The sequence below is a fragment of the Charadrius vociferus genome, unplaced genomic scaffold (genome assembly GCF_000708025.1).
Source record: "Charadrius vociferus isolate BGI_N301 unplaced genomic scaffold, ASM70802v2 scaffold345, whole genome shotgun sequence".
Classification (NCBI taxonomy): Eukaryota; Metazoa; Chordata; class Aves; order Charadriiformes; family Charadriidae; genus Charadrius; species Charadrius vociferus.
In genome coordinates, this window is record NW_009648340.1 from 361,299 (window position 1) to 384,342 (window position 23,044).

Below are 23,044 nucleotides of genomic sequence, written 5' to 3' on the forward strand. Positions count from 1 at the left end.
AGTCATATGTAATTTAAAATGTTCTAGGGGGAAAAAAAAGAAAAAAGAAAAAAAAAGACAACACACCCCAAAGAAAATATAAATAAACAATTCGAAACAAAAACACCTCAGTGAAAAAATGCAACTTTCACTTTTTAAGTTGTCTTAACTTATAGAAAATATGACACTAATTAAGCAAGAAGGATTTTGCACATATGTTGCATGACTACAAATAATTATTCAAAGTGTAAATAAGCAGATAAGACAGTTGCAGACCTCTCAAGACCCTCAGCGATATCCTAGCAGATAGAAAGGGTTGGCATTTGCATACCAGATTGAAGGATCAGGACCTGCTTTCAATAGTCTACACAGTTAAAAGAGAAAGTTGCTTGTTCACTATTTCTCATTCACACCTCCACGTAAAAATAAAATAGAATACAGCTAACCAAAGAAAAATACTAAGAAAAACAAAGCACAAATATTTCAAGGACCCCCAAAAATGATCTTACTGATTGCTATTTTCTGAAACTTCTAGAGAAATAAACAACTACTTTTTAAACTGAACCACAATGTACTTAATACTCCATGCTTGACAGAATATAGACTTGCCTGAATACCTGATCCCTCAGTCACTATGATTTTCCACACACAATTCAAGCTGTTACCATAAGGTTCAGGATAACCTGGTGAAAGAATAGTACCTCTCCTCTCAGTAAAATTCCCGCTGCATGGCACTGAAAGAGAGTATTATCACGAATTATTAAAAAACCTAAACCACTTCAAAGAACAGAAAATTAATATTAATTTTGCTGAGCTAACTATAATAGTTCTCTTTTGTAGCATAAACACATAGACATGAAGAAACAATCCGAACTTAGTAAGCAATGTTATCTAAAATATATGAACAATATCTAGCATAAGATACATCCTGCATGAATCAACAATTCAGAAGTGAACTTCATTTTGAGTATGTGCAGCCTAGAACAGCCTAGCAGCACAGCCTAATCATATCTTACCTGAGAGTAACAACAAACTGTAAAGACATAACATTAAACACAATCATGATTGACAGAAATCATGTGAACTTACCCACAGCCTAAGTTAGCTCCAATATTGGATCTAGCTGGTAAAGCAGTGTGGTACATTAAATATTTTTACTGTATACGCAATTGCTTCTTTAAGGTTCAAGAAAACAGAACTAAACTAAACAAAAAAACAGAATACACAGAAAATAGGACACCTACATTTATTTTTAGAACACTCTAATTGTTACAGAGTAAATTCCTATGAACAGCATTGACTTTTGGATATAAATCCAAAAGGGAGAGAAAACCTTTCAACATAAAAAAAAAAAAAAAGTGCTAAACAGGTTTATTGAGAGACTGAATAAAATTAGATATACTTAACAATGCTATCATTATTCAACATACACTATGCTTCTACTTGAAAAAAGAAATCATCATCCTATGTGTGATAGAAATATACAAGTAGTGTATAATAAAACAGGTAAAGACACTTCTGCATAATTAAATTCTGTCCTGTATATCAAGCTGTGGATGAGTCATGAAAATAATGAATGTTCAAGAAAATGTGCATCACACTTGTTCATATAATCTAAGTCATTATATGAAACACTATACTGCCTACCAGCCAGCTGGTACTCAATTACTTTCTGATATGGAAAACTGCTCTTTTAAATTGGGCATGACTGATATTAATCGCAGAAGAGTGAATGTATGTCTTAAATACTATTTTCTGAAACAGTTCCTGAATTCTGATTCAGAGACATGTGTGACAGAACAGATGACTTAAATATAATTGCTTACCTACACAGCTTGGTACCGTGTCATTCCACTGAGCTAAGGCATTAGGTACAGACTGACATCGAATAGCTTTTGAGCCTTGTAGCAGATAGCCAGGACTACACTCAAATCGAACAACCGAGCCTGCTGAAAACTCAGAGCCGATTCTCCTTCCATACCTAGGCTCTGGAACTGAGCTACACTGAGTATCGCTTGTGCGTGGAACAGCTGCATAAAGAGAGAAGGAAAGAAAAAAAGAAAAAAAAAAACAAACAAAAAAAGACAGAGGCCATGAATCCAAATCACAGTCATCATCTAAAAAATAAATAGACCACTAAAATGCTCATTATTTCTTGTAGGACAGACCTCAGTTGTATTTATTACTTTTACTTGCTGTGCTACTGTATTCTCAAAGAATGGCCTAATGCTTTCACAGCTGTTAGCTGGATTGCTGTTTTGGGTTGTGACAATGTACAGTCATGTGAGTGCCGTGGCAGCTTGGAGATCAATTGATTTTGGAAACACATCCTTAGGCATGAAAGGGTAAGTGGGTGTTTCAGCTACCCTCTTTAATGACAGGATACTATACCTACCACCTATTTTACTTATTAAATATGAAAGTTTGGGCTTCTCATTACAACTTTCTCATTAGAAGCCAATAAAAATATTATGCTGCAGATAATACGGTATAAAACTAATGTACTATTATACAAATATGTGATTTATCATGTTGGAGAATACTAAGTGGTAACAATGTATCCTCAAGGCTATTTCACTGTTTAGAGTTGACAACAATTATTTTTACCAATAATTTCTGAGAATTCATAAACCTGATGTGATACAAAAACAGTTAATGACTGTAAGCAAAATATAAAGAACAAAATAATAAAATTCATTAGGAGCCATGGGTTTATGTTCCCTTTGGCTTTGTTATTTATAACCACTTCTTTATAGCACTCATTTTTTTGCACTTACTGAGTCTTGGTATTGTGTGTATTGTTTGTGTATCAAACTTGTTCTTTCTACATTTCATTTTGCAGTTAGGTAGGAAATGTCTTTTTTTAAAAAAAAAATAATATATATTTATAGAAAAAATGATAGATATATATTTTTTGTGCAATATCATCTATTTTACATTATAAAAATAAACGTACATTAAAAATAATCTCATCAGATATAAGCATTTTTTCTGTGTGACTGGCATCTTAAAAGCTTTGTTGATCAGTTTGGCTTCTTCAAGAATTAGTTTCAGGGGATCACTACATCTAGATATGAACAAGTAACACCATGAAAATTGCCTGCCATTTGGTCCTTTAATTAATAAAGACACAGAACGGCACAGGACAAAAAAAAAAAAAAAAAAAAAGGGGGTGTTTAGACTTTATTGCTGGCAGATTTTCAAACATGATACTTCTAGTTTACTAACTTACTTTAAGAATAGTGTAAGCAGAAACGTGGTTATAGTTAATTTTATTTTACATCCTTACATATAATTTTTTTTGCTGGCCTGTAACAGTGAAGAGCAATATTCCCATCTATTCATATGCACACCTGTACACACATACCCTCACACACTTGTTCAGCTACTCTGGTCACTAAGTAAAAGACAAGGTTTGTGGAGCCTATATATACTTATTTTCATATTGATAGCTTTATGCTTCTCTTATTTCTTATACCGTCATTTGATCTATTCAGAATCATAATTATTTAAGTGCAGTAGTTTTAAGTACTGGTAAGTGCTCTTGAAGTTAACATTTATTGACAAGTTGGACACAGAACACTAATTGAAATAAAACCTATCTTAAATCTATCATGAAATATGCAACACATTTTAGCAGAACATTGGAAGTTCTCAATTGTGATTACAGTAACATTATGTTCTACTAGTTTTCTGTATTGCTATTGAGAATAACAGTTAAGTTTATCCAAGTATTATTGAATGCAGAGAAAAGCTTTTTCTATGAAGGTTTAGAAATAATTGCTACTAGCAATAACAGTACAATACATGCTGCTTTTATCAATATGCAGTGGATTGATTTGTTAGACAAGGTCATACAGATACAGAAACACATATGTTCTTCTAAATCATTAGGTTAGATGGTTGCAGAAGATTTTAGACTTGAAAGCTTAAGGAAGTTTTAAAATGCATCCAAGATTGAAACAAATGGTCAGAGGTCAACTAACATACTCCTGGAATGATAACTACTTAATATAGCAAAACAAAAGCAAATACATTTTTCAAGTTTTTAAAATAGTTAAATACTTTACATAGTATAAACAAACCACTTCCCTTTCAATAAATTTAATACACCCGCCTTTGCTTAAATAAATGGGATTTTATGATTAAGTTTTCAATGGGACCTCAGTATCACCCAGCTGCTCTGTGAAACTTGTTTATTTATACAGTTTTAACCATGGCAGGAAAATGTACTGCATTTGTGGAAAGACAATAAAGAAAATATAGCTCAAGGGTTTCACACAGTCACAGTTCTTCCTGATTGTACCCTGCAGACCAGATACAGTCTGCCAGGACAATTCAGCTGAGCCAACCTGCTCTTTTTTGTTCTCTTTTATTGGGACTAATAGACTTTTCTCTATGAAATGATCTACTGTACAAGCACTATTTTATTCAAACCTTTTTTTAATCGAATAATGACTTTACAACTGACTATGTGAAAATGGCTGCTTACACATCCAGCTGCATAACTGTCAAATACCTAGAACTACAGCTTCTGCCACATGATTAGGCATTAATCCATCCCTTGGTCAGGACTACTCTCTCAAAAGGGAGTTTTGGTCATGAGATAAATCATTTGCAATCATGTGATAGCAAAATGTTCAACACGTTGTAGACAAACCAGTTTTGACTCATGGAATTTATACCTAATTATTCTTAATTTAATTTATTACCAATTAACACAAACTTCTGACCACTGATTCAGGAGTTAAGTAGAAAGAAGACACAAAAATGACCAAATAACCACTTAAGTAAACAGCTTTCCTTCCCTCTCCCCAGGTGCAACTTCAGTCGAACACCTATCCTCCCACTTCCTTGTCCCAACTGCCTTGCGTTCATCTTAGTTCCACCAGTGAGGTGAGAGACAGCACAGTAGGTTGAGTTTATGTTCTCTCTTTTTCCTTCTTTGTTTTCCTCGGCTATGCTTATTATTTTATTCATTTTTTTCTCCTGCTTTTTGTTTCTTCAGGTTTTCATGACACTGTTTCTTAGTGTTCGTGCTATAGGGGTCACCCATGGGCTGCAGTTGCTCACACACATACCCCTACTGCAGAACAGGTCTTTCACAGGCCACCAACCACTGAGGTGTTCTCACTCCAGCATGGGTTACCCACAGGCCACAGTCCCTTCAGAAGTGCTGCCCCTTTGGCATCGAGGGCATCTTTCCAAGAGCAGGTCTCCAACAGTCCCTCCAACAGGATCTCCAGCAGCACGTCCCCAGAAGCATCTCCAGCCCAAAGCACTTGTCACTTTCTCAAGTATTTTTGAGAACAGGCACTACATGCTCCTCTGACTGGTGGAAGTTTTGGTATGTGAGAGGTTCTTTATACCACCTTCAGAGGAATCTCATTACATGAGCTACATAGTAGCTCATTACCTCCTCCCACACAGGTCACTACAGCCCCCTGATAGTTAAACTTTTAGCTTTACATGTGTCTAAACCTTACCTGTCTTCCTAAGAGGCTATATCACCGGAGTGAAAATTTCAGCATCCCTCCTGGAACATTTCTGATTCACTGTGAGGAAGAAACTCTTGCCCAGCCTTTTATGGGAATGCTATCTTTCTCTATTTTTTCACCCACTTCCTCAGAGGGGAGGAAGTTTCAGAAGCAAAACCTTGCTCAGATTCTGCAACCCTCACCTGGAGTCCACATCTGGAGAATCTCTACAATAGCTGTGCAAAGGTAAAGGACCCTTTTTAGGAATAAAATTAAAGAATATCCTATAATTGTCAGTAATCGCAGCTGGCAATTTGCATATGTGCATTTGTAATCCAAAGAGATTTTTTTGTGTAACTAGCATTTTCAGCACCTCTCATCAAAGGATGTCAAATCATCTCTTTTTGTTATCATATTGCTTTAGGAAAGTTATCTTCCTGTGAGCAGGCTCTCTCTGCCATTATAGCAAATGTAGGGAGAGTTTACTAACACTCTTAAATTAGTTCACGTAGCAGAAAGTACCATTATGTGGTTCCGTCCTTTTCAGACTGAAAGCCATCATTTTACTGAGAGTAGCCAGTGAGTCATGGCTAGAGTTTTGTCAGATTATTCTATTGTCAGCCGGGAACACTTAATGCCATGTTAAAATTGACATTGTGCTCAGTTTTTCACAGGTTTTATTAATACTCTATTAATAGTTACATTAATACTCTATTAATGGTTACAGTGAGATAAGAAATGCAACAGATGCACAAATAAATCATGCCATTCACTAAAGAGGCACCATTTTTCTAATGCTTTTTTTTTCCCCCTGTTTTAAGAAGAACTGCCTTACGAATAAATGTATTCAAGCCAGACATTACAACAAAGTCAGGTACTCCCATACTGCTTAAAATGGAATTTAGATTTAAGTAATCCATGGCAAAATGCACTACCATTTCAAACATCTCTAAGATGTGTTGTAAACCAGGACGTAATGTGTCATGATAGCACATATGGAAAATAATACTGAAAGTCTTAGTTCTACTCTAATTACACTGAGCAGTAAGTGTGTGGCTATGTATTTTATTCTTGTTGCAGACTAGATCAACTTAATTGTTAAAGTCACATTCCTTTTTTATTCTTGTCCCCCGTTGCCTTTCTTCCACAGTCCTTCCTCATCCTAGTATGCTAACTTTTTTAATAGTCCTCTTTAAAATCTCATTTGACCTCATAAAGTAATTTATGTATTTGTATGATAGAGCAAGTAAAAGCATTAAAAAACTATAAATTTTGAGGTGGTAGAAAGGTCTTTACTTTGCTTTTGTGGGAAAGAACTCTCTGTACTACTGCAGCCTCAGCTATATAAAAATATATGCTATTGTTTTTAGGTGATGTCACAGCAGGAAAACAAGCATAAGACAAACCTGAAAAAAAAAATCCCAATCTTGAATGTGATTGTTCCCAGCGCATTTCAACATGCCTGACCCTCATATTCTGAAAGGCTGGATACTCACTCAGTCTGATATTACGGATACACTTTACCTACTGTAGAAATACAAGGAAATATGGTCGTCTGAGAAAAAGAAATGAAGGCACAGATGACATGCAGCTAAAAAGAAGGTTTTGAGAAAGTGGCATTGCAAAAGTCATTAAATCCAGATCAAAAGCTACAAACCTTATCTGTTGCTTGCTCAAACCAGAATGTGAAATAATGCAAGCAATAACTTTTTTCCCCCTCTAGTCTTCCTTCTAGCTTTTGCCTATAGCCTTAGCAACCCAGACTTCTCAAGCTGTATCACAGAGACATTCCATTTTCTACAGTAATTATCCTCCATCTTTTAGTAAATGTTTCATACTGCTGTGAAACAAAATTGAAATCAGCCCAGTGGAAAAGTGAACAGGGAAGAAGGTCAACCTGGAATAGAGGGCGATAAATAAAATGATTGACTTTGCAGATCAGATTACTGTGTTCAATGTGAGAGTGGTTGTTATTCTCTGGAGTATTTAAAAGGCTAGCAAGCAGGCGGTCATTGGAAATATGATCACATGCTTCAAAAGAAGAGAGAAAAATCTGAAAATGATAGAGCTTATTAAATACCGTTAACTCATTAACCAATATACGTGTACATACATATGTGTATTAAATAAAACTCTTAAGATATATTTTAAAATATATTTTTTAAAACTGGATATTCAAATAGCTTCATGATTCTCCTGAGACAAAGGAAGTGATTTGTTTTCTGCTGCTGCAGAGAGCACTTCTCAGTCGTTACAACCTATTTTTTACAGTTCCTAAAAAATAAGGGTAGTACAAATAAATGACTGAAAGGAGGCATAATATTATGCTCACCTGGAGACTTACTGTTCAACAGCAATATGGGGGGGGGTGTGCACGCGTACACATACAGCTAATAGAATTGAGGCTTTGTATCACTAGGAGTTCTTTAAAAGCAGCAAAAAATAACTAAACATTTTAGGCATATGAAGACCAAATAGAATTAGACAGAAAGGTGTCATTCATATGCAAATGGCTGATGAGAACTCAAATGCAGAAAGCTGTTTTCTAATTCCAGAAGTTTATATTCCCCCTCCTTTCCAATTAATTGTGTGTGATAAATTTAAATGCAAGTGATGCTTTGGATGTGTAAAAAGGGCAGGTACTGATATCTTGAGCTATATCCAAAGTAGTGTGTGCAGTCATTTCTATAAACACAGAAGTAAGAGGGCCTCAAAACACCATCTAGAAGCAGTTTGAACAGTCCCAACAAGCTCCTGAGGATTATGGAAATATTCTTCAGGTGAGCCCGTTCTTTCCATTAACTTGCTTTGTTAAACAATGACTGTTCTCCAATGCAAAGAAAAAAAGAAAAAAAAAAAAAAGAAAAATTAAAAATGAATCTTGATACTACAACATTGAAAATTATCCAAAACTATTTTTATACTTCAACTTAGTAAAGCTGAAAAGCTAGTATGTAATAATCCATAGGGTTCAATGACTGTCTCATTGAACTTATTGGGTGTGTATGCAACACATCTAGTGAACTGCCCAGAAGCCCTTTTGGGACTGCATTTGTTGCCTGTACAGGCAACGGACCTATAAGCACTGCTCCAGGTGTCACCAGCCTGCAGACACATGGACCAACTTAGTGAACTAAGCATGCTGACAGACTTGGGCACGCTGTCTCATTCTTGCATTTGAATTGCAGTTTGCAGACATGCACATAGTACCTCCTCAAATTCAGTTGTGTCAGGAAGAGACCTGCAAGTCTTACATCTGCCACCCACCCTTCAATACTGAAACTGCCTCATGGTCTCAGCCATACCAATTTTCCATCCAAGCTCTCCAAGAAGACAGAATTTCTTAGCAGCCTGAGCAAAAACTCTTGAAATATCACCTGGCAGTACTGATCAATACTAATACAACTAAGTAAACTCCCCAAAACCTTGAGCTGAGATACAGATATACCTTATGTAATCTTGAAAGTGTCTTTGGCGCTTTTATCCTCTCTTTATAGTATTACACTGAGGAATACTGTGCAATGCAGAATCCAAGCTAACTTCAGTCAAACTAGCTCTGAAACTGTAGGTTGTTAAAACATCTTGAGGCACAGCTATATTTTTGAACATTATGCTGCTTATATATGTCCAGAACTGAGATTTGCATAAGTACTTGAAAATATTTTCTCTATTTTTCTTTCCTTTTTCTTTATGTCTTGAGAAAGCCAAAATGAACAGTACTTCTATGAATATAGACTTCAGACGAATGTAACAAAGCTCTTATGCTGTACTCATTTGTTAAGTGAGCAACGGTCAGTATAGAATAAATCCCAAAATATATTTTTCTACTATTTTTATTAGAAAATGATCACTATTTCAAATTGCAACTGTAATTGGATGGGTCAAAAATTTAGTATAAAATAAATGTTAAGTATACAATTAAGTATAAAAGTATAAAATCTTTAATTTTTGTTTTAATATCTCTTTCAGGTAACTGGATATTCCTTCACCAGAACCACAAGACCTATTTTCTGTGTCATTATAATGTCTGAATACAAATCAGAACTTGTTGGAATGTTGATATTGTATAACAAATCTACTGATTTTATTTTTACTTATTTATTGAATTCCAAAATGCAGCTAGCTATTCTTGGTAGATTTCCAGTGCCCATTTCAAATGCTACCCAGTGGCACGTTTGCATTTTCATCTCAGGGAAATCTGGCTTTTAACAGAGATCAAATATGTGCCTTCCCTGTTCCATAGCAGTCTAGCAACTTACATCCAACTCGATACAAAATAAAGATGTGTATCTCCTTTCACTCAAAACTGGTTGTAATAGTGTCTGTGTCTAGAAAACAAGTTCTATGGTCTTTTCCCTACTCATTTTAGTCAAGCAAAATGCTGGGCTAGATTTAATAGATATTTCTATCAGATAACTAAATTAAGTAGCTACAACCTGGCCAGCTGCTCACAAACAGAGAAGAGCTGTTTGTGCATGTGGATATAGATGCCAGCTTGGGCTGCAAGGACTGCAAGATGATGAAGTTGAGGAACTGGCAGAAGACTGAAATAAAAGTGAGCAGACATTGGCATATTCATGAAGTTGGTACATAGGCTCTCCTAAGGAACAGTCATGAAGGGGAAGGATGCTGGTGTTTGGTTTTTTTTTTTTTTGTGATTTGAGAGCCTTGGAACAAACGATCTCATTGTGAGGGAAGACTGGGAATTTGGGCAAAAAGCCTGCAGGGCTAGAACAGGAGCTTTTAAAGCAATTTAAGTGCAAAGAGAGAACATACCACAAGTGGAGGCTAGGACAGGTACCGAATCAGGAGTATGACAGCATTGCTCAGCAACTTAGAAACAAAAATCAGGAAAGTCCAAGTCCAGCTGGAGTGCAAACTAGCAAAGGACATTAGGGAAAAATTCTACAGGTATGCTAATTAAAAGAGAAGTTCAAAATATATGGGGGTATGTGGATGCATTGGGGGTGTGGTGAGGTGTATACAACCTAATGACAAATGATGCAGAAAATATTTAAGTATTAAATAACTTTTTTTGCCTTGCCTTCACAGTCCTCACCATCTACTTCTACAGTCTGATGACGACATGAACACTCAGCAGCAAGGGAGCAACAGACTACAGACTACTGAGAGAGGCTGGACATATTCAATTTCATGGGGCCAGATAGGATTCACCAGAGACAACTGCCATTATGAAGCCAATCTACCATCAAAAGCCCCTGATTGCTGGAAAAATGTTAAGACTACACCCATATTTAAAGAAATACTTTAAGACCTAAGAAGAATTGAAAATAATACACTATGTGTGACTGGCACCAGTGCCTTCCACCGAAAGCAGACATGTTTACCTTGGTAAACGAAGTGGAACCCTCTGGCTGATGCCCCACTCTTAGCACTGAATCGCAGAAGAATTTGATTAGATGTAGCCAAAGGCAATGTCTCTCCTACAAATAAAAACAGAAAATAAATGAAGTATGCAAAACAGAAACAAAAGTAACAAGTATTCAGTATGTAATCAAATACACCGTTAAAATACATAGTTTTGTTTTCCTCTACAGTTAAAGAAAAGGTAAATAATAGTGTATAAAATTAAATTTGCCATTGGAGGTTTGAAACTTGTCAGAATAAAAAGACTTCATGATTCAACAACATAAAATTTCTGACATTTACTGCAGCTGTTGGAACTTGAGCTCCAATAAACTACTTGTCTGGGGAACCATACTGTCATTTGGGGCCAAAATTTTTGGTTAACTTTTTTCTCTGACTGACAGCTTTACCTTGCCTTGCAAAACACATTAAACAATTAAAAGTATTTGACAAATGCCACAGTTGATCTTCACATGTTTACCATTTCAAAACTAAAACTGAAATGAGAAAGAACAGATGTATGAGTCATTTTATGTAATTGCTTCAATAAAATATATGGTCACACATGAACTATATTACAATATTAACTTTCTAATAGCATTTCAAAATTTATATATTGACTCGAGGACTAATAAAGATGATTAATATATTTTCCTGAGTTATTTATCTACAGTCATGATAAAATTTCAGTAATGAATCACTACAGACAAAATTACAGTACTTTTACACTGCAAGGATGCCACTCCATATGACAACTGGTTTTACTGTATATTGTATTTTTATTGTATCAACCTATATTTTAGGAAATTCTACTGAAATTAATGATAATGCACTAATTTAAAATATTTTAGATGACTGGATAAATAGGTTTTATAATTCTTTCACTTAGATTAGTTTTATATTATTGTAACTAGCCATTCCACATAACAGAATCCTATCCTAAACCAATGGAAATAAGATATGTCACAAGTAATAAGTAAAAATCACAAGTTTAAAATCCCTCCAATTATTTTCAAATGTCTGCTATGAAAACAGACACTAGTTCTAAATTTTTTATGTTTGCTGCAGTAAAATTGGGTGCTTAGATGAGTTGTCTCAAGTTTAAACATTTAAAAGTAAATGTTTTGTTTTGTTGCTGAACTCTTGCCAGTAATTAAACAAATTTTAAAATTAATTTGTGAACTTTTATTCTGATACAAATAGATAGGATTCATCAGAGGAAAATGATGAGTTGAATTTTTCAAATAATACAATGTTTTCTATAAGTCAAATAGATATGTTACATTCTTTTAACATCAAGCAGTTCTCCAATTATTCAAAATGAAACCAAGAAGCCATGAAAAGCCCTGGATCGCAAAAACCTTAAACTCACATATATACTTTCCTAAATACTAGGAAAGTATGACAAAACACATTCATAACTGTAGAAATATATTTGCATTTTTTCCACTTGAGATGAACACAGTCATTATATATGTCTACATTGGAAATTCTGGCCATGCTGAAATCCGTTTAAGTTTAATTATGATTTCACAGGGTCAACATTTTGCTATAGTTACCTGAATGCAACAGCTGGCCTGCTTTTAGTCTAAGTGCATGTTTGCATACAGATAATTGCATTTTCTGAATACAAACACAAACATTTTGGTTTAAATTAGACATTCATAAAATGTAGATGTGTAATTCACAGAGTTTAGGGGCAGAGAAGATAATTATTTCATCCAATCTGCCCTCTTACATAAAGATCTAAGAATTTAATTTGATTATTTCTCCACTCATCCCAGTGATTAGTTCTTGCCTAAACTGTATGTTCCAGAAGAATATCTTGATTCAAAGATTTAGAAGGGTCTTCCATTTCCCTTGGTATCATGTTTCAGTGACATTATTATTAGATTTCCAATTGAAATTCATAACATTCTCCTGATTTATTTTTTCCATGCTAAGCTGTGTAAGAAAGGTATACTTCTTTTCTTTATTACTTACCTGAGTGGGATCCAGACAGTGAACTAAGAAGTCTAGCCTGAGAGTTTTCTCCATCAAATAATTCTGCCACATCATTCAAAGCTGTCTGAAAATAGGCAAATTGTCCAAACACAACTACATTTAAAAAAAAAAAAAAAAGAGAAAAAAATAAAAAGAGTGAAGATAAAACCTAGTCTTTAAAACTAAACATAATGGGATATTTTTGCTTGTCTTAGTTACCAGTGGATTCCTGAGTGAATCCTTTACAAGTTAATTTATTGTCTACCGTTATAAAACAGTTGAATTAAATATAAGCAATAAGAATCTGATGTGCTTTTCATTATTTTCTTATTTTTAATTAAAATATATATATAATTAAATCACTCTTTCTCTGTAAGTGTGCTCTCCAGTCATAGAATCATAGAATGGTTTAGGTTGGAAAGGACCTTGAAGATCATCGAGTTCCACCCCCCCTGCCATGGGCAGGGACACCTCCCACTAGACTAGGTTGCCCAAGGCCACATCCAGCCTGGCCTTGAACACCTCCAGGGATGGGGCCTCAACAACCTCTCTGGGCAACCTGTTCCAGTGCCTCACCACCCTTAAAGTGAAAAACTTCCTAATGTTTAATCTAAACCTGCCCTCTTCCAGTTTATAGCCATTCCCCCTCATCCTATCACTACATGCCCTAGTAAAAAGTCCTTCCCCAGCTCTCCTGTAGGCCCCCGTTAGGTACTGGAAGGTGTCAATAAGATCTCCCTGGAGCCTTCTCTTCTCTAGGCTGAACAGCCCCAACTCTCTCAGCCTCTCCTCATAGGAGAGGTGCTCCAGCCCTCAGATCATCCTCGTGGCTCTCCTCTGGACATGCCCCAGCAGGTCCATGTCCTTCTTATGTTGGGGGCTCCAGAGCTGGCTGCAGTTCTCCAGGTAGGATCTCACGAGAGTGGAGTAGAGGGGCAGAATCACCTCCCTTGACCTGCTGGCCACACTTCTTTTGATGCAGCCCAGGATATGGTTGGCCTTCCAGGCTGAAATTGTACATTGCTGACTCATGCTGAGCTTCTGGTCAATCAGCACGCCCAGGTCCTTCTCCTCAGGGCTGCTCCCCAGCAAGCCTGTATTTGTGCTTGTGATTGCCCTGACCCAGATGTAGGACCTTGCGCTTGGCCTTGTTAAACTGCATGAAGTTGGCTTGGGCCCACCTCTCCAGGGTGGTATCATATACAGTTTGGTATCATCGGCAAACTTGCTGAGGGTGCACTCGACCCCACTGTCCATGTTCGCGACAAAAATGTTAAATAGTACAGGTCCCAGTACTGACCCCTGAGGAACGCCACTCATCACTGCTCTCCACTTGGACATCAAGCTGTTGACCGCAACTCTTTGAGTGCAACCGTCCAGCCAGTTCTTTATCCACTAAGTGGTCCATTTGTTGAACCCATGTCTCTTATATTTAGAGACAAGCATATCGTGTGGGACAGTGTCAAACGCTTTGCACAGGTCCAGGTAGATGACATCTGTTGATCTTCCCTTGTCCACTGCCACTGTAAACCCTTCATAGAAGGCCACCAAATTTGTCAGGCATGACTTGCCCTTGGTGAAGCCATGCTGGCTGTCACAAATCACCTCCTTGTTTTCCACGTGCCTCAGCAGAGTTTCCAGGAGGATCTGCTCCATGATCTTGGCAGGCACAGAGGTGAGACTGACCGCGTCTTCCTTCTTTCCCGTTTTGAAAATAGGGGTTATGTTTCCCCTTTTCTAGTCAGCAGGACCCTAACCGGAGTGCCACGGCTTCTCAAATATGATGGCTAGTGGCTTAGCAAATTCATCTGCCAGTTCCCTCAGGACCAGCGGATGTATCCCATCAGGTCCCATGGACTTGTGCACTTTCAGGTTCCGCAGGTGGTCTCGCACTTGATCTTCACCTACAGTGGGCAGTTCTCCATTTTCCCAATCCTTGCCTTTACATTCTGCATCATGGGCAGTGTGGCTGCAGTCCTTGCCAGTGAAGACTGAGGCAAAAAAGTCCTTGAGGACCTCAGCTCTGTCTCTGTCCCAGGTAACCAGTTCTTGTGTTTCTTTCTTCCCTAGTCTTTCTTTTCTCACTGACATACTTAAAGAAGGATTTTTTGCTTGTCTTATGTCCCTGGCAAGATGTAGTTCTATCTGGGCTTTAGCTTGTCTCACTCGATCCCTGGCTGCTTGAACGATTCCTCCCAGGCTACTCACCCCCGTTTCCCACTCCTTATAGGCCTCCTTCTTCCTTTCGGTCATGTCCAGGAGCTCCTTGTCCATCCACGCAGGCCTCCTGGCTTTTCTGCCTGCCTTCCTCTTTGTAGGGATGCATCGCTCCTGAGCTTGGAGGAGGTGGTCCTTGAATATTGATCAACTTTCTTGGGCCCCTCTTCCCTCCAGCGCTTCATCCCACGGCACCATATCAAGCAACTTCTTCAAGAGGCCAAAGTCAGCTCTCCCAAAGTCCAGGATGGTCATCCTGCTGTGCACTTTTCTCCCTGCCTCGAGGATCTCAAAATCGACCATTTCATGGTTACTACAGCCCAGGCTGCCCTTGAGTTTGACACTGTCTATCAGTCCCTCCTTGTTGGTAAGGACAGGGTCCAGCATAGTTCCTTTCCTCCTTGGCTCCTCAACCACTTGGAGAAGGAAGATGTCCTCAATGCAGTCCAAGAACCTCCTGGGTTGCCTATGCCTGGCTGTGTTACTCTTCCAACAGATGTCAGGGTGGTTGAAGTCACCCATGAGGACCAGGATGTGTGAACGTGATGCCACCCCTTTCTGTCTATAGAGGGCTTCATCCACTTGGTCTACTTGGTTGGGTGGCATGTAGCAGACCACCACTGTAATGTCCCCTGCTCCCAATTTCCCTTTAATCCTGACCCACAGGCTCTCAGTTGGCTCTTTATCCATCCCTAGGCTGAGCTCCATGCATTCCAACTGATCGTTAACATATAAGGTAACACCACCTCCTTGTTTCCCTTGCCTGTCTCTCCTGAAGAGCCTGTAGCCTTCCATGGCAACAGTCCAGTCATAGGAGTCATCCCACCAAGTTTCCACAATACCGATGAGATCGTAGCCTTGGAGGTGTGCGCACATCTCTAGCTCCTCCTGTTTGTTCCCCATGCTCTGTGCATTTGCATAGAGGCACTTCAGCCATGCCTTCGTTGAGGCTGACTTGGCTGGAGCAGCTGTAATTACTTTGTGCTGCTCTCCAGGCAGCAGTCCTTTGCCGGGTATTAACAGTGCCTCCCCATTGGCTCCTGTTTGTCCAGGAGCTCCTGGCTCATCTATGTAAGACTTTGAGCATGCTGCAGCACAGCCAGCACATTTTGGAGCTAATGGCTGCAGGCCCTCACCAGCACCCTGTTCCTCTTTCCTGAGCACAACATCCCTTGGCTGGTTACGGACAAACCGGCTAATACCCCCTTCCCCTGTCAAATCAAGTTTAAAGCCCTGTTAATGAGCCCTGCTAGTTTTTGGGTGAAAATCCTTCTCCCTCTTTGAGTGAGCCAGCCCCCATCTGCTGCCAGCAGGCCTGGTGCTGCACAGGCCATTCTGTTGTTGAAAAACCCAAACAAGTCTTGTTCCCTACTGCATAGGTATCTATGAGAATAAGAAAATTGAGTATCTAAAAAGGAAAGTTTTTTACCAAAATTTCATTACCAGCCTTAGCAATTCTTAGGGGCCATCTATTGTCAGACATGATTAGTTGCTCATCCAGATTTAATCTGGGGAAGATGTTTTAAATTTACTAATTTCGCTATTTTGTAACTTTGTATTAGTATTTACTTTATCAGAAAGAATATAAAACCCGATCAGATATTAAAAATATCAATGTGTTACTGGTTTTGACACATTGCTACACTTAATTTGTACTTCAGCTGTAAGTAAAGTGTATTAACAAATAAACCATTTAATTATACAACACGTCTCACTAGTAAATATTAAATGGTTCACTGAATTCAAATATCACAATAGAAACATGAAGTACTAAACCTGTAAAATCAAGTCAGTAAAAAAACTACTTTGTCACTCCAGCCACCCATATTTTATTGACAATGGAGGAATCTGCTTTAAAGTTATACCTATTCCAGATTCTGTATGCAAACCACAGGTGTTCAGTGCATCGTAATTTCTGTATTGATTGTATTTTCCAACTTCTTGTAAAGTACTTTTTTTTTTTTTAAAAAAAACTTCTTTTTCTAAAACAAATTGCATAGTCCAGCCTCCTGATTTTTAGAAGCAGGGCTAACTTTGAAGTTCAGTTATGTTGCTCAGGTCTTTTTCCGAGCAAATTTTGAAAATCATCAAAAATTCTTCTTAGAGCTACCTGTATTTAATCACTGTCACAGTGAAGAACGTTTTCCTTATGTCCAGTTGGAATTTATTGTTCTACAATTTGTGACTACTGCCACTTGTTCTTTCACTGCATAGTTCCAGAAGGAAAGATCCTCCCTCACTTGTCTTCTCCAGGCTGAACTAACTTCAACTTTTCCTTGTACTGTGCTTCAGCCTCCTAATCATGTTGCTGGCTCTGTGTTGGACTTGTAATAATAAAGACTAGTAATCAAGAGTTGAGTAGTAGAGCTATATTATTAATTATTATTAGCAGGTGTAGTAAATTTTTCCTAAACTCTCAACCTGTAAATCTGTCAACTGCTTCTTTCAGCAGCTTTCCAAATTCTGTGGTGAAAAAACTGCTGAGTTCTTACAGGTTTCACTGCATATAGGAAGTACCAAACACAGTAAGTTGCTGAGCATTCGGTCTTTTGTGAAGTAAGTAGTAAAATGGATCTTATTGCTCAGTCTGGACTGGAATTATGGAAACCTGGTTTGCAGAAAAGCATGCTCTGCATAAAATTCCACAAGTTTTAGAGATTTTATCCAAGTATTTTGACACATTGAAAGAACCAGTTTTGTGATTTTTCACAATCATTTCTGGCACTTTTATGTAAAATTGCTTTCTTTCCCTCCACTGTATTTCTTAAATGTGATCCTACTCATCTTGCCCTGTTAAAACCTGAAAAACAAAAAGATAAAATATAAGAGAAGAATTGATGCTTGTTTTTTGACAAGTGATTTTACTTTGCAGGAAGCTTGAATGAATGATTAACTTGTGATGATAAATGATGTAATCAATGAAAGTATTCAGGATATGCTTGGATAGCAGACACAGATGGCTTAGCTAAAGTCTATTGATTACTCTAGGGAGAAGTAAAAGGTCAAAACCCTAGAATCAATTTCTGTGTCAAGAATATATTTATTTATGATAAGAAATTTGCCATATATTGAAAATCTAAGGTCACTATTATGTAGGAAGGACATTTGAACAGTAGGACATTGATTAATGATTGAGAAATCGATAGAAGAAATTCTTACCAAATTCTTTAGGTACAGTTATTGAGTAATGGCAGGTCTGTCCAGCAGTGTAATTATGAGGATAACTTGGTGATAAAACCACTCCCTCAGATCCAGTATACTGCCCTCCACATGGTGCTGGAAAGAAACAGAAAGAAATGTTACATTAATTACAGTTGTATTAGTTCAGTCTGAAAATGAAGATCTAAAGATTACAAAGTGACAGTTTAGTGGTTTTGCTATTGTTTGGTTTTCTTGTAGTAACATATCTAATGGTTCTTTCTCAGGATATAATTTTTATCAAAATGTCTTTAAAAGTAGAATACATGAGAGTTTTACTTGACTACAAGTATTCATATAGGACTAAAAAGTATAAATTATTCAGTTGAAAGAAAGTGTAAACATAATTTAGCTGGTTTTTTTTTTCCATTTTGAATATATGTCTATATCTAGCTCTTTATGTATCTATGTAAAAAAAAAAAAGCTCAGAACAAAAAAATGGTACTGCATAATTAAACAGCACAACACAGTTGTCTTGGGTCTCAGAGGAATACATAGACAAGCTAACAGTGTCCTGCACAGCGTGGCATGGATTCTGCTTTATGAATGTATGCTTGAATTGCCGTGCTTTTCGTAACCGCCTAGATGATTATCAAAAGAGCATACAGATTATACATGTAAAAAATATTCAGATTCATGCATATATATAGCAGAGCAGATAAAGAAAGAGTAAGAGAAACTCTTTCAGCTACAGAAGTTAGAAGGGATATTATATGAACGGTGGAGCCCCAGACTTCAAGACGAGTCAGGCATTATGTAAGTAGCAGTTCTGCACATATAATGAGAAGAAACTGAACAAGCATGCATGGTATGTTCCTTCCACGTGTGGGCAATAACAGTGGCATGCTGAGGGACTGCTGAATTTACCAATTATAACTGAAATCACTACATCATAGGAAATCTGTGTCTCAAGAATTTCTCAGGAAAAGCCAAAGCAGGGAGTGGATAAAGGGATATGTGCTTTTGGAGAAACAGCAGACATAAGGAGTGGCTATTTTTAAGTTAAAATATCTCCTTCTGTTGGATATTGAGAAAATACATCTCTACACAATGAAAACAAAATGTTGTTGCCACTCTTCTCAACTTTTAAGAGGTAATGGAAAGGCTTGGCTTCCAATCAAAAACTTAATGAAAATCTAATCTTATGATAATTACATTAACTACGTGCAATCCAGTGCTCTTTTTTTTGGGGGGGGGAGTCAAATGATTTCATCAAACGCAACTAAAAACTATTGATTTTACAAGAATAAAAGATTTTCATACACTGTTATTTTATCCAAGAATCCAATAATGAAATTATTTTAAAAATAAATAGATAAACAAAATTATTAAAAATAGAACAGTCGCATTACTTTTGTTTTTAAGCAAGGAAAAAATCATTGCATAATCTAAACAATTACTTTCTACTATAAGGAGCAAAGTAAAGCAACGTTATTCCTCTGGGAATCTTACATATAGCCAATTACATTTTAACAACTGCCTGAAAAGCAGCTCTGAGGAGAAGGACCAGAGGTCCAGGTGGACAAGCTCATTGGTCTGGGGCTATCAAAGGACCCTGTTACCAGCTCCCAGCTCTGCTGACCCAGCTGATGTGCTGCGGGACTGTATCCAGTGAGTGACAGCACAGCCTGCACTTCGGTCATCCTCAGCTCCTGGCTTATCTGTCCTTGTGGAGCAGACCTGCTCTTTCTTCTCCCTGACAGCAACTGGGCTTTAAAATTGCACTTGAAATATCTCTACAAGTTTAACTCCCTTATACAGGCAGCAATTAATACTACAAATCTGTGTCTTCTCTTAGCTGCTTACATGAATTATTCAAAAATCCAATGTAATGATAGAAGATGAGAAGTTTAATCTGTCAGTAGGCTGAATAGGATTATGTGGTTGAAGTGAAACTCAAATATCACAAGGAATCAGTTCATGCCATGAATTTAAAATCTTTTTTTTTTTTTTTTTCTCTTCTTGCTTTGAGGATACCAGAAACTAAGCCACAAAGTCTATCTTGTAATTATAGGATGAAGTTCTCAAGTCATGAATATTTCACTGGAATGAAAGTATATCACTTATGCTTAATTTAAAACAAATTCAAAAGTTATGGAGTTATAAAACTGTTCCTTTCTAAAATGTATTTTTACTCTTTTTAAATATGTTTCTGATAAGATCTTTGATAATTTTTATGATTACATCTTTGTAGTATACCCACTCTGTAAGGAAAGCCTGTGAGTGCTTAGGCTAAAAAAGATGCCAGGAAATTTCTCTTGTGGGTTAAGGCTGTAAAATTTATCAGTGCAGTGCTGTGGCAGTCAAACATACCCTAAACAGAGCTCTCCGTTTTGACTATAAGTAATGTTTGTTTTAGTGAGCAAAACCCACATTTTCAGAGGATGTATTTTAATAACTTCATTAAGGACTGTGAAACTAATAATGAAAACATTATGCCTGAAACTTGCCATTAGTGTTTCAGAATATACCTACCTGCAGTTGCCAACTGTTACCTAGATAAATATGAAATTTATTTTCATCATGTCTGACTGTAAAATGCTACCTAAAAAAAAACCAATAAAAAACACACCACAAATAAATAAAGTTGAATTAATTCACTCAATTAGGGTAATTGACTTAAAGAACTAAGTGCGTCATTTTCAGGGATTCTTAGGATCTCAGCACTCATTTTAGGTTGTTTTCCATTTTTCATGCTTCAAATTTTGTAATGTTTTTTATCCATTATTTTAAAGAATTTCAAAAAGGGGAAATTAGCTATCAGGAAAACAAAGAAATATAAACTCAGAACATTTTACTAAAATTGTGTCATGAGCATTTTTGCTTGATATTTTCAGTTTTGATTGGGTTAAGTTGTACATTTCAAGAGGGCTTTACATAAGAACAAAAGTGATTGTGGGTGTATTTTGGTTCTGGCCTCCTATACTACTCCTACCGTTAAAATTATGTCCATATATATGTTTTATATAATGGATCTGTATTTCAAGTCTATAAACATAAAATAATTTATTTTGTTTATACTTTCTACTCACATGATTGCTCTTTTACTTTAAATTATCAGTGTCTCAATTTTATTTAAAACCATGTCCTGTGACAAAAAAGAAGGGTTCTTCACTCTACTTCCTTTGGATCTTTGGCACAGCCATCATTACAGTACTATGGTACAATAAGACCTATGGTGATCCAAAGAGCTCATGCAGTCCTCAGTAATCTGTGGTTCCATTATAATCCACAATTTAAGAGTTCTGTTCTTCTCATAAATCAAGTCTATTTTATTAAAGAGTTATTGAAGACTCCACAAAGGAGTATAAATAGATGAATTTTTATTTATCTAGCATGGTTTACTCCATACTAGAGATACAAGTGTAGTAGCCATGTAAATGATACTTTAAAAACCTCTATACCTTAACTGAAGTCATTAGTATGTTTTTTAAATTGGAACACACACTAAGCTGTACTAGATAAACAGACCTCAAGTACTTCCGCAAATGTATATTCCAGCATAGATGTACTCAGATTTAATAGTGTCAAGATATTCAATCTTTCAGTTACTAATTTTGATTCTTTAGACACCCAGTGTTATTCTGAATAGATATTACAAGCATCTCAATACTGCATTAATTGTCACCTTGGAATAAGAATTATAGTTATTGAGGCAGAAAATTAAAAGGACGTCTCAGAGCTATGGCTAACATTTATACTCTATCCCTTGTTTCAGCATTTGTGTTGTACATAATAGAACAATTTTAGCAAAACAAAAGAAAATTACATATAAAAGTTACTGTCAATAAAGTACTAAATGATTTATATTAAAAAATAATTTCCTGTAAAATTTTAGATCTTTAATTATCTATTGGAAGATCCTCAAAGTGAATTCAGTATGAGATATTGATGTCTATTTTGTTAAAATACAGGTTATTTTTTTAGAAGCTCTGTCTGTTTGTTCTAGACCTTTATTTCTAGGTGTAAAAACTGGAGGATTCAAAAGAACATTTCTGGTATTTTTTTATTTAATATTTTATAAAGTGTTATAATAATAGATATTATTTTAATAGCAAATTATGTCTTAAGAAATAAGATGTTCATTCTGATTACAAAGTTTAAGAACATAAATGTTGATTTTTAAATTTAAATTTGAATTTTGTGTCAAAGACACAAACAGCCAAAAAAATAAGATATCAGTTTGCATAGTGAATCACAGGTCTTTTTCTTTTTCTACACTAGTCAGTGATTTATAAGGAGTTCTTAAATAATACAAAATATAATTGTTCTACAAGTGTACTTTCATAACGTATTAAAGCTAAGCTATTGCAATGTCACAGCAAAAGCTGCATTCTGAACTCTTTATAAGTAAAACAATTCATCCTGCTGTTTCCTGTGCTCTAAATATCCACCATATGGAGGGAAAAAGCTCTTGCTGTTTTTCTCTAAAATCTTTTAAAAACCAAAGTTATCGAATCAACAACCACTGAGATAAAAACATCCATCCGAATTCCACTTTTTTGTTAATGGTGGTTAACAAGCTCAACATGAGCCAGCAATGTCCCCTTACAGCAAATGTGGTCACTGGCCTCTTGAGCTAAGTGTTAGGAAGATCATTTGCCAAAACATCAAGGAAGGTGATCCTTCCCCTCTGCTTAGCACTGGTGAGGCTACATCTGGAGTGCTGTGTCCAGTTCTGGGCTCCCCAGTACAAGAAATACCTGGACTTAGTGGAGTGAGTCCAGTGAAGAACCATGAAGGTGATCAATAGACTGGTACATCTTTCATATGAACTGATGCTGAGAGAGCTGTGACTGTTTAGCCTAGGAAATAGAAGGTTC

General features: G+C 36.6%; 1 protein-coding gene across 1 annotated transcript in view; it reads right to left on the minus strand.

The window, feature by feature from the left end:
• Nucleotides 1-23,044, minus strand: part of CSMD1 (CUB and Sushi multiple domains 1) — a 1,016,474-nt gene that overhangs the window by 178,175 nt on the left and 815,255 nt on the right. Inside the window, exons 34-38 of the mRNA XM_009885090.1 lie at nt 18,183-18,299; nt 12,807-12,920; nt 10,805-10,900; nt 1,806-2,009; nt 589-713 (exon numbers count right to left, since the gene is read on the minus strand). Coding sequence (XP_009883392.1) covers nt 589-713; nt 1,806-2,009; nt 10,805-10,900; nt 12,807-12,920; nt 18,183-18,299 — 656 coding nt within the window. The remainder of the gene's footprint in view (nt 1-588; nt 714-1,805; nt 2,010-10,804; nt 10,901-12,806; nt 12,921-18,182; nt 18,300-23,044) is intronic.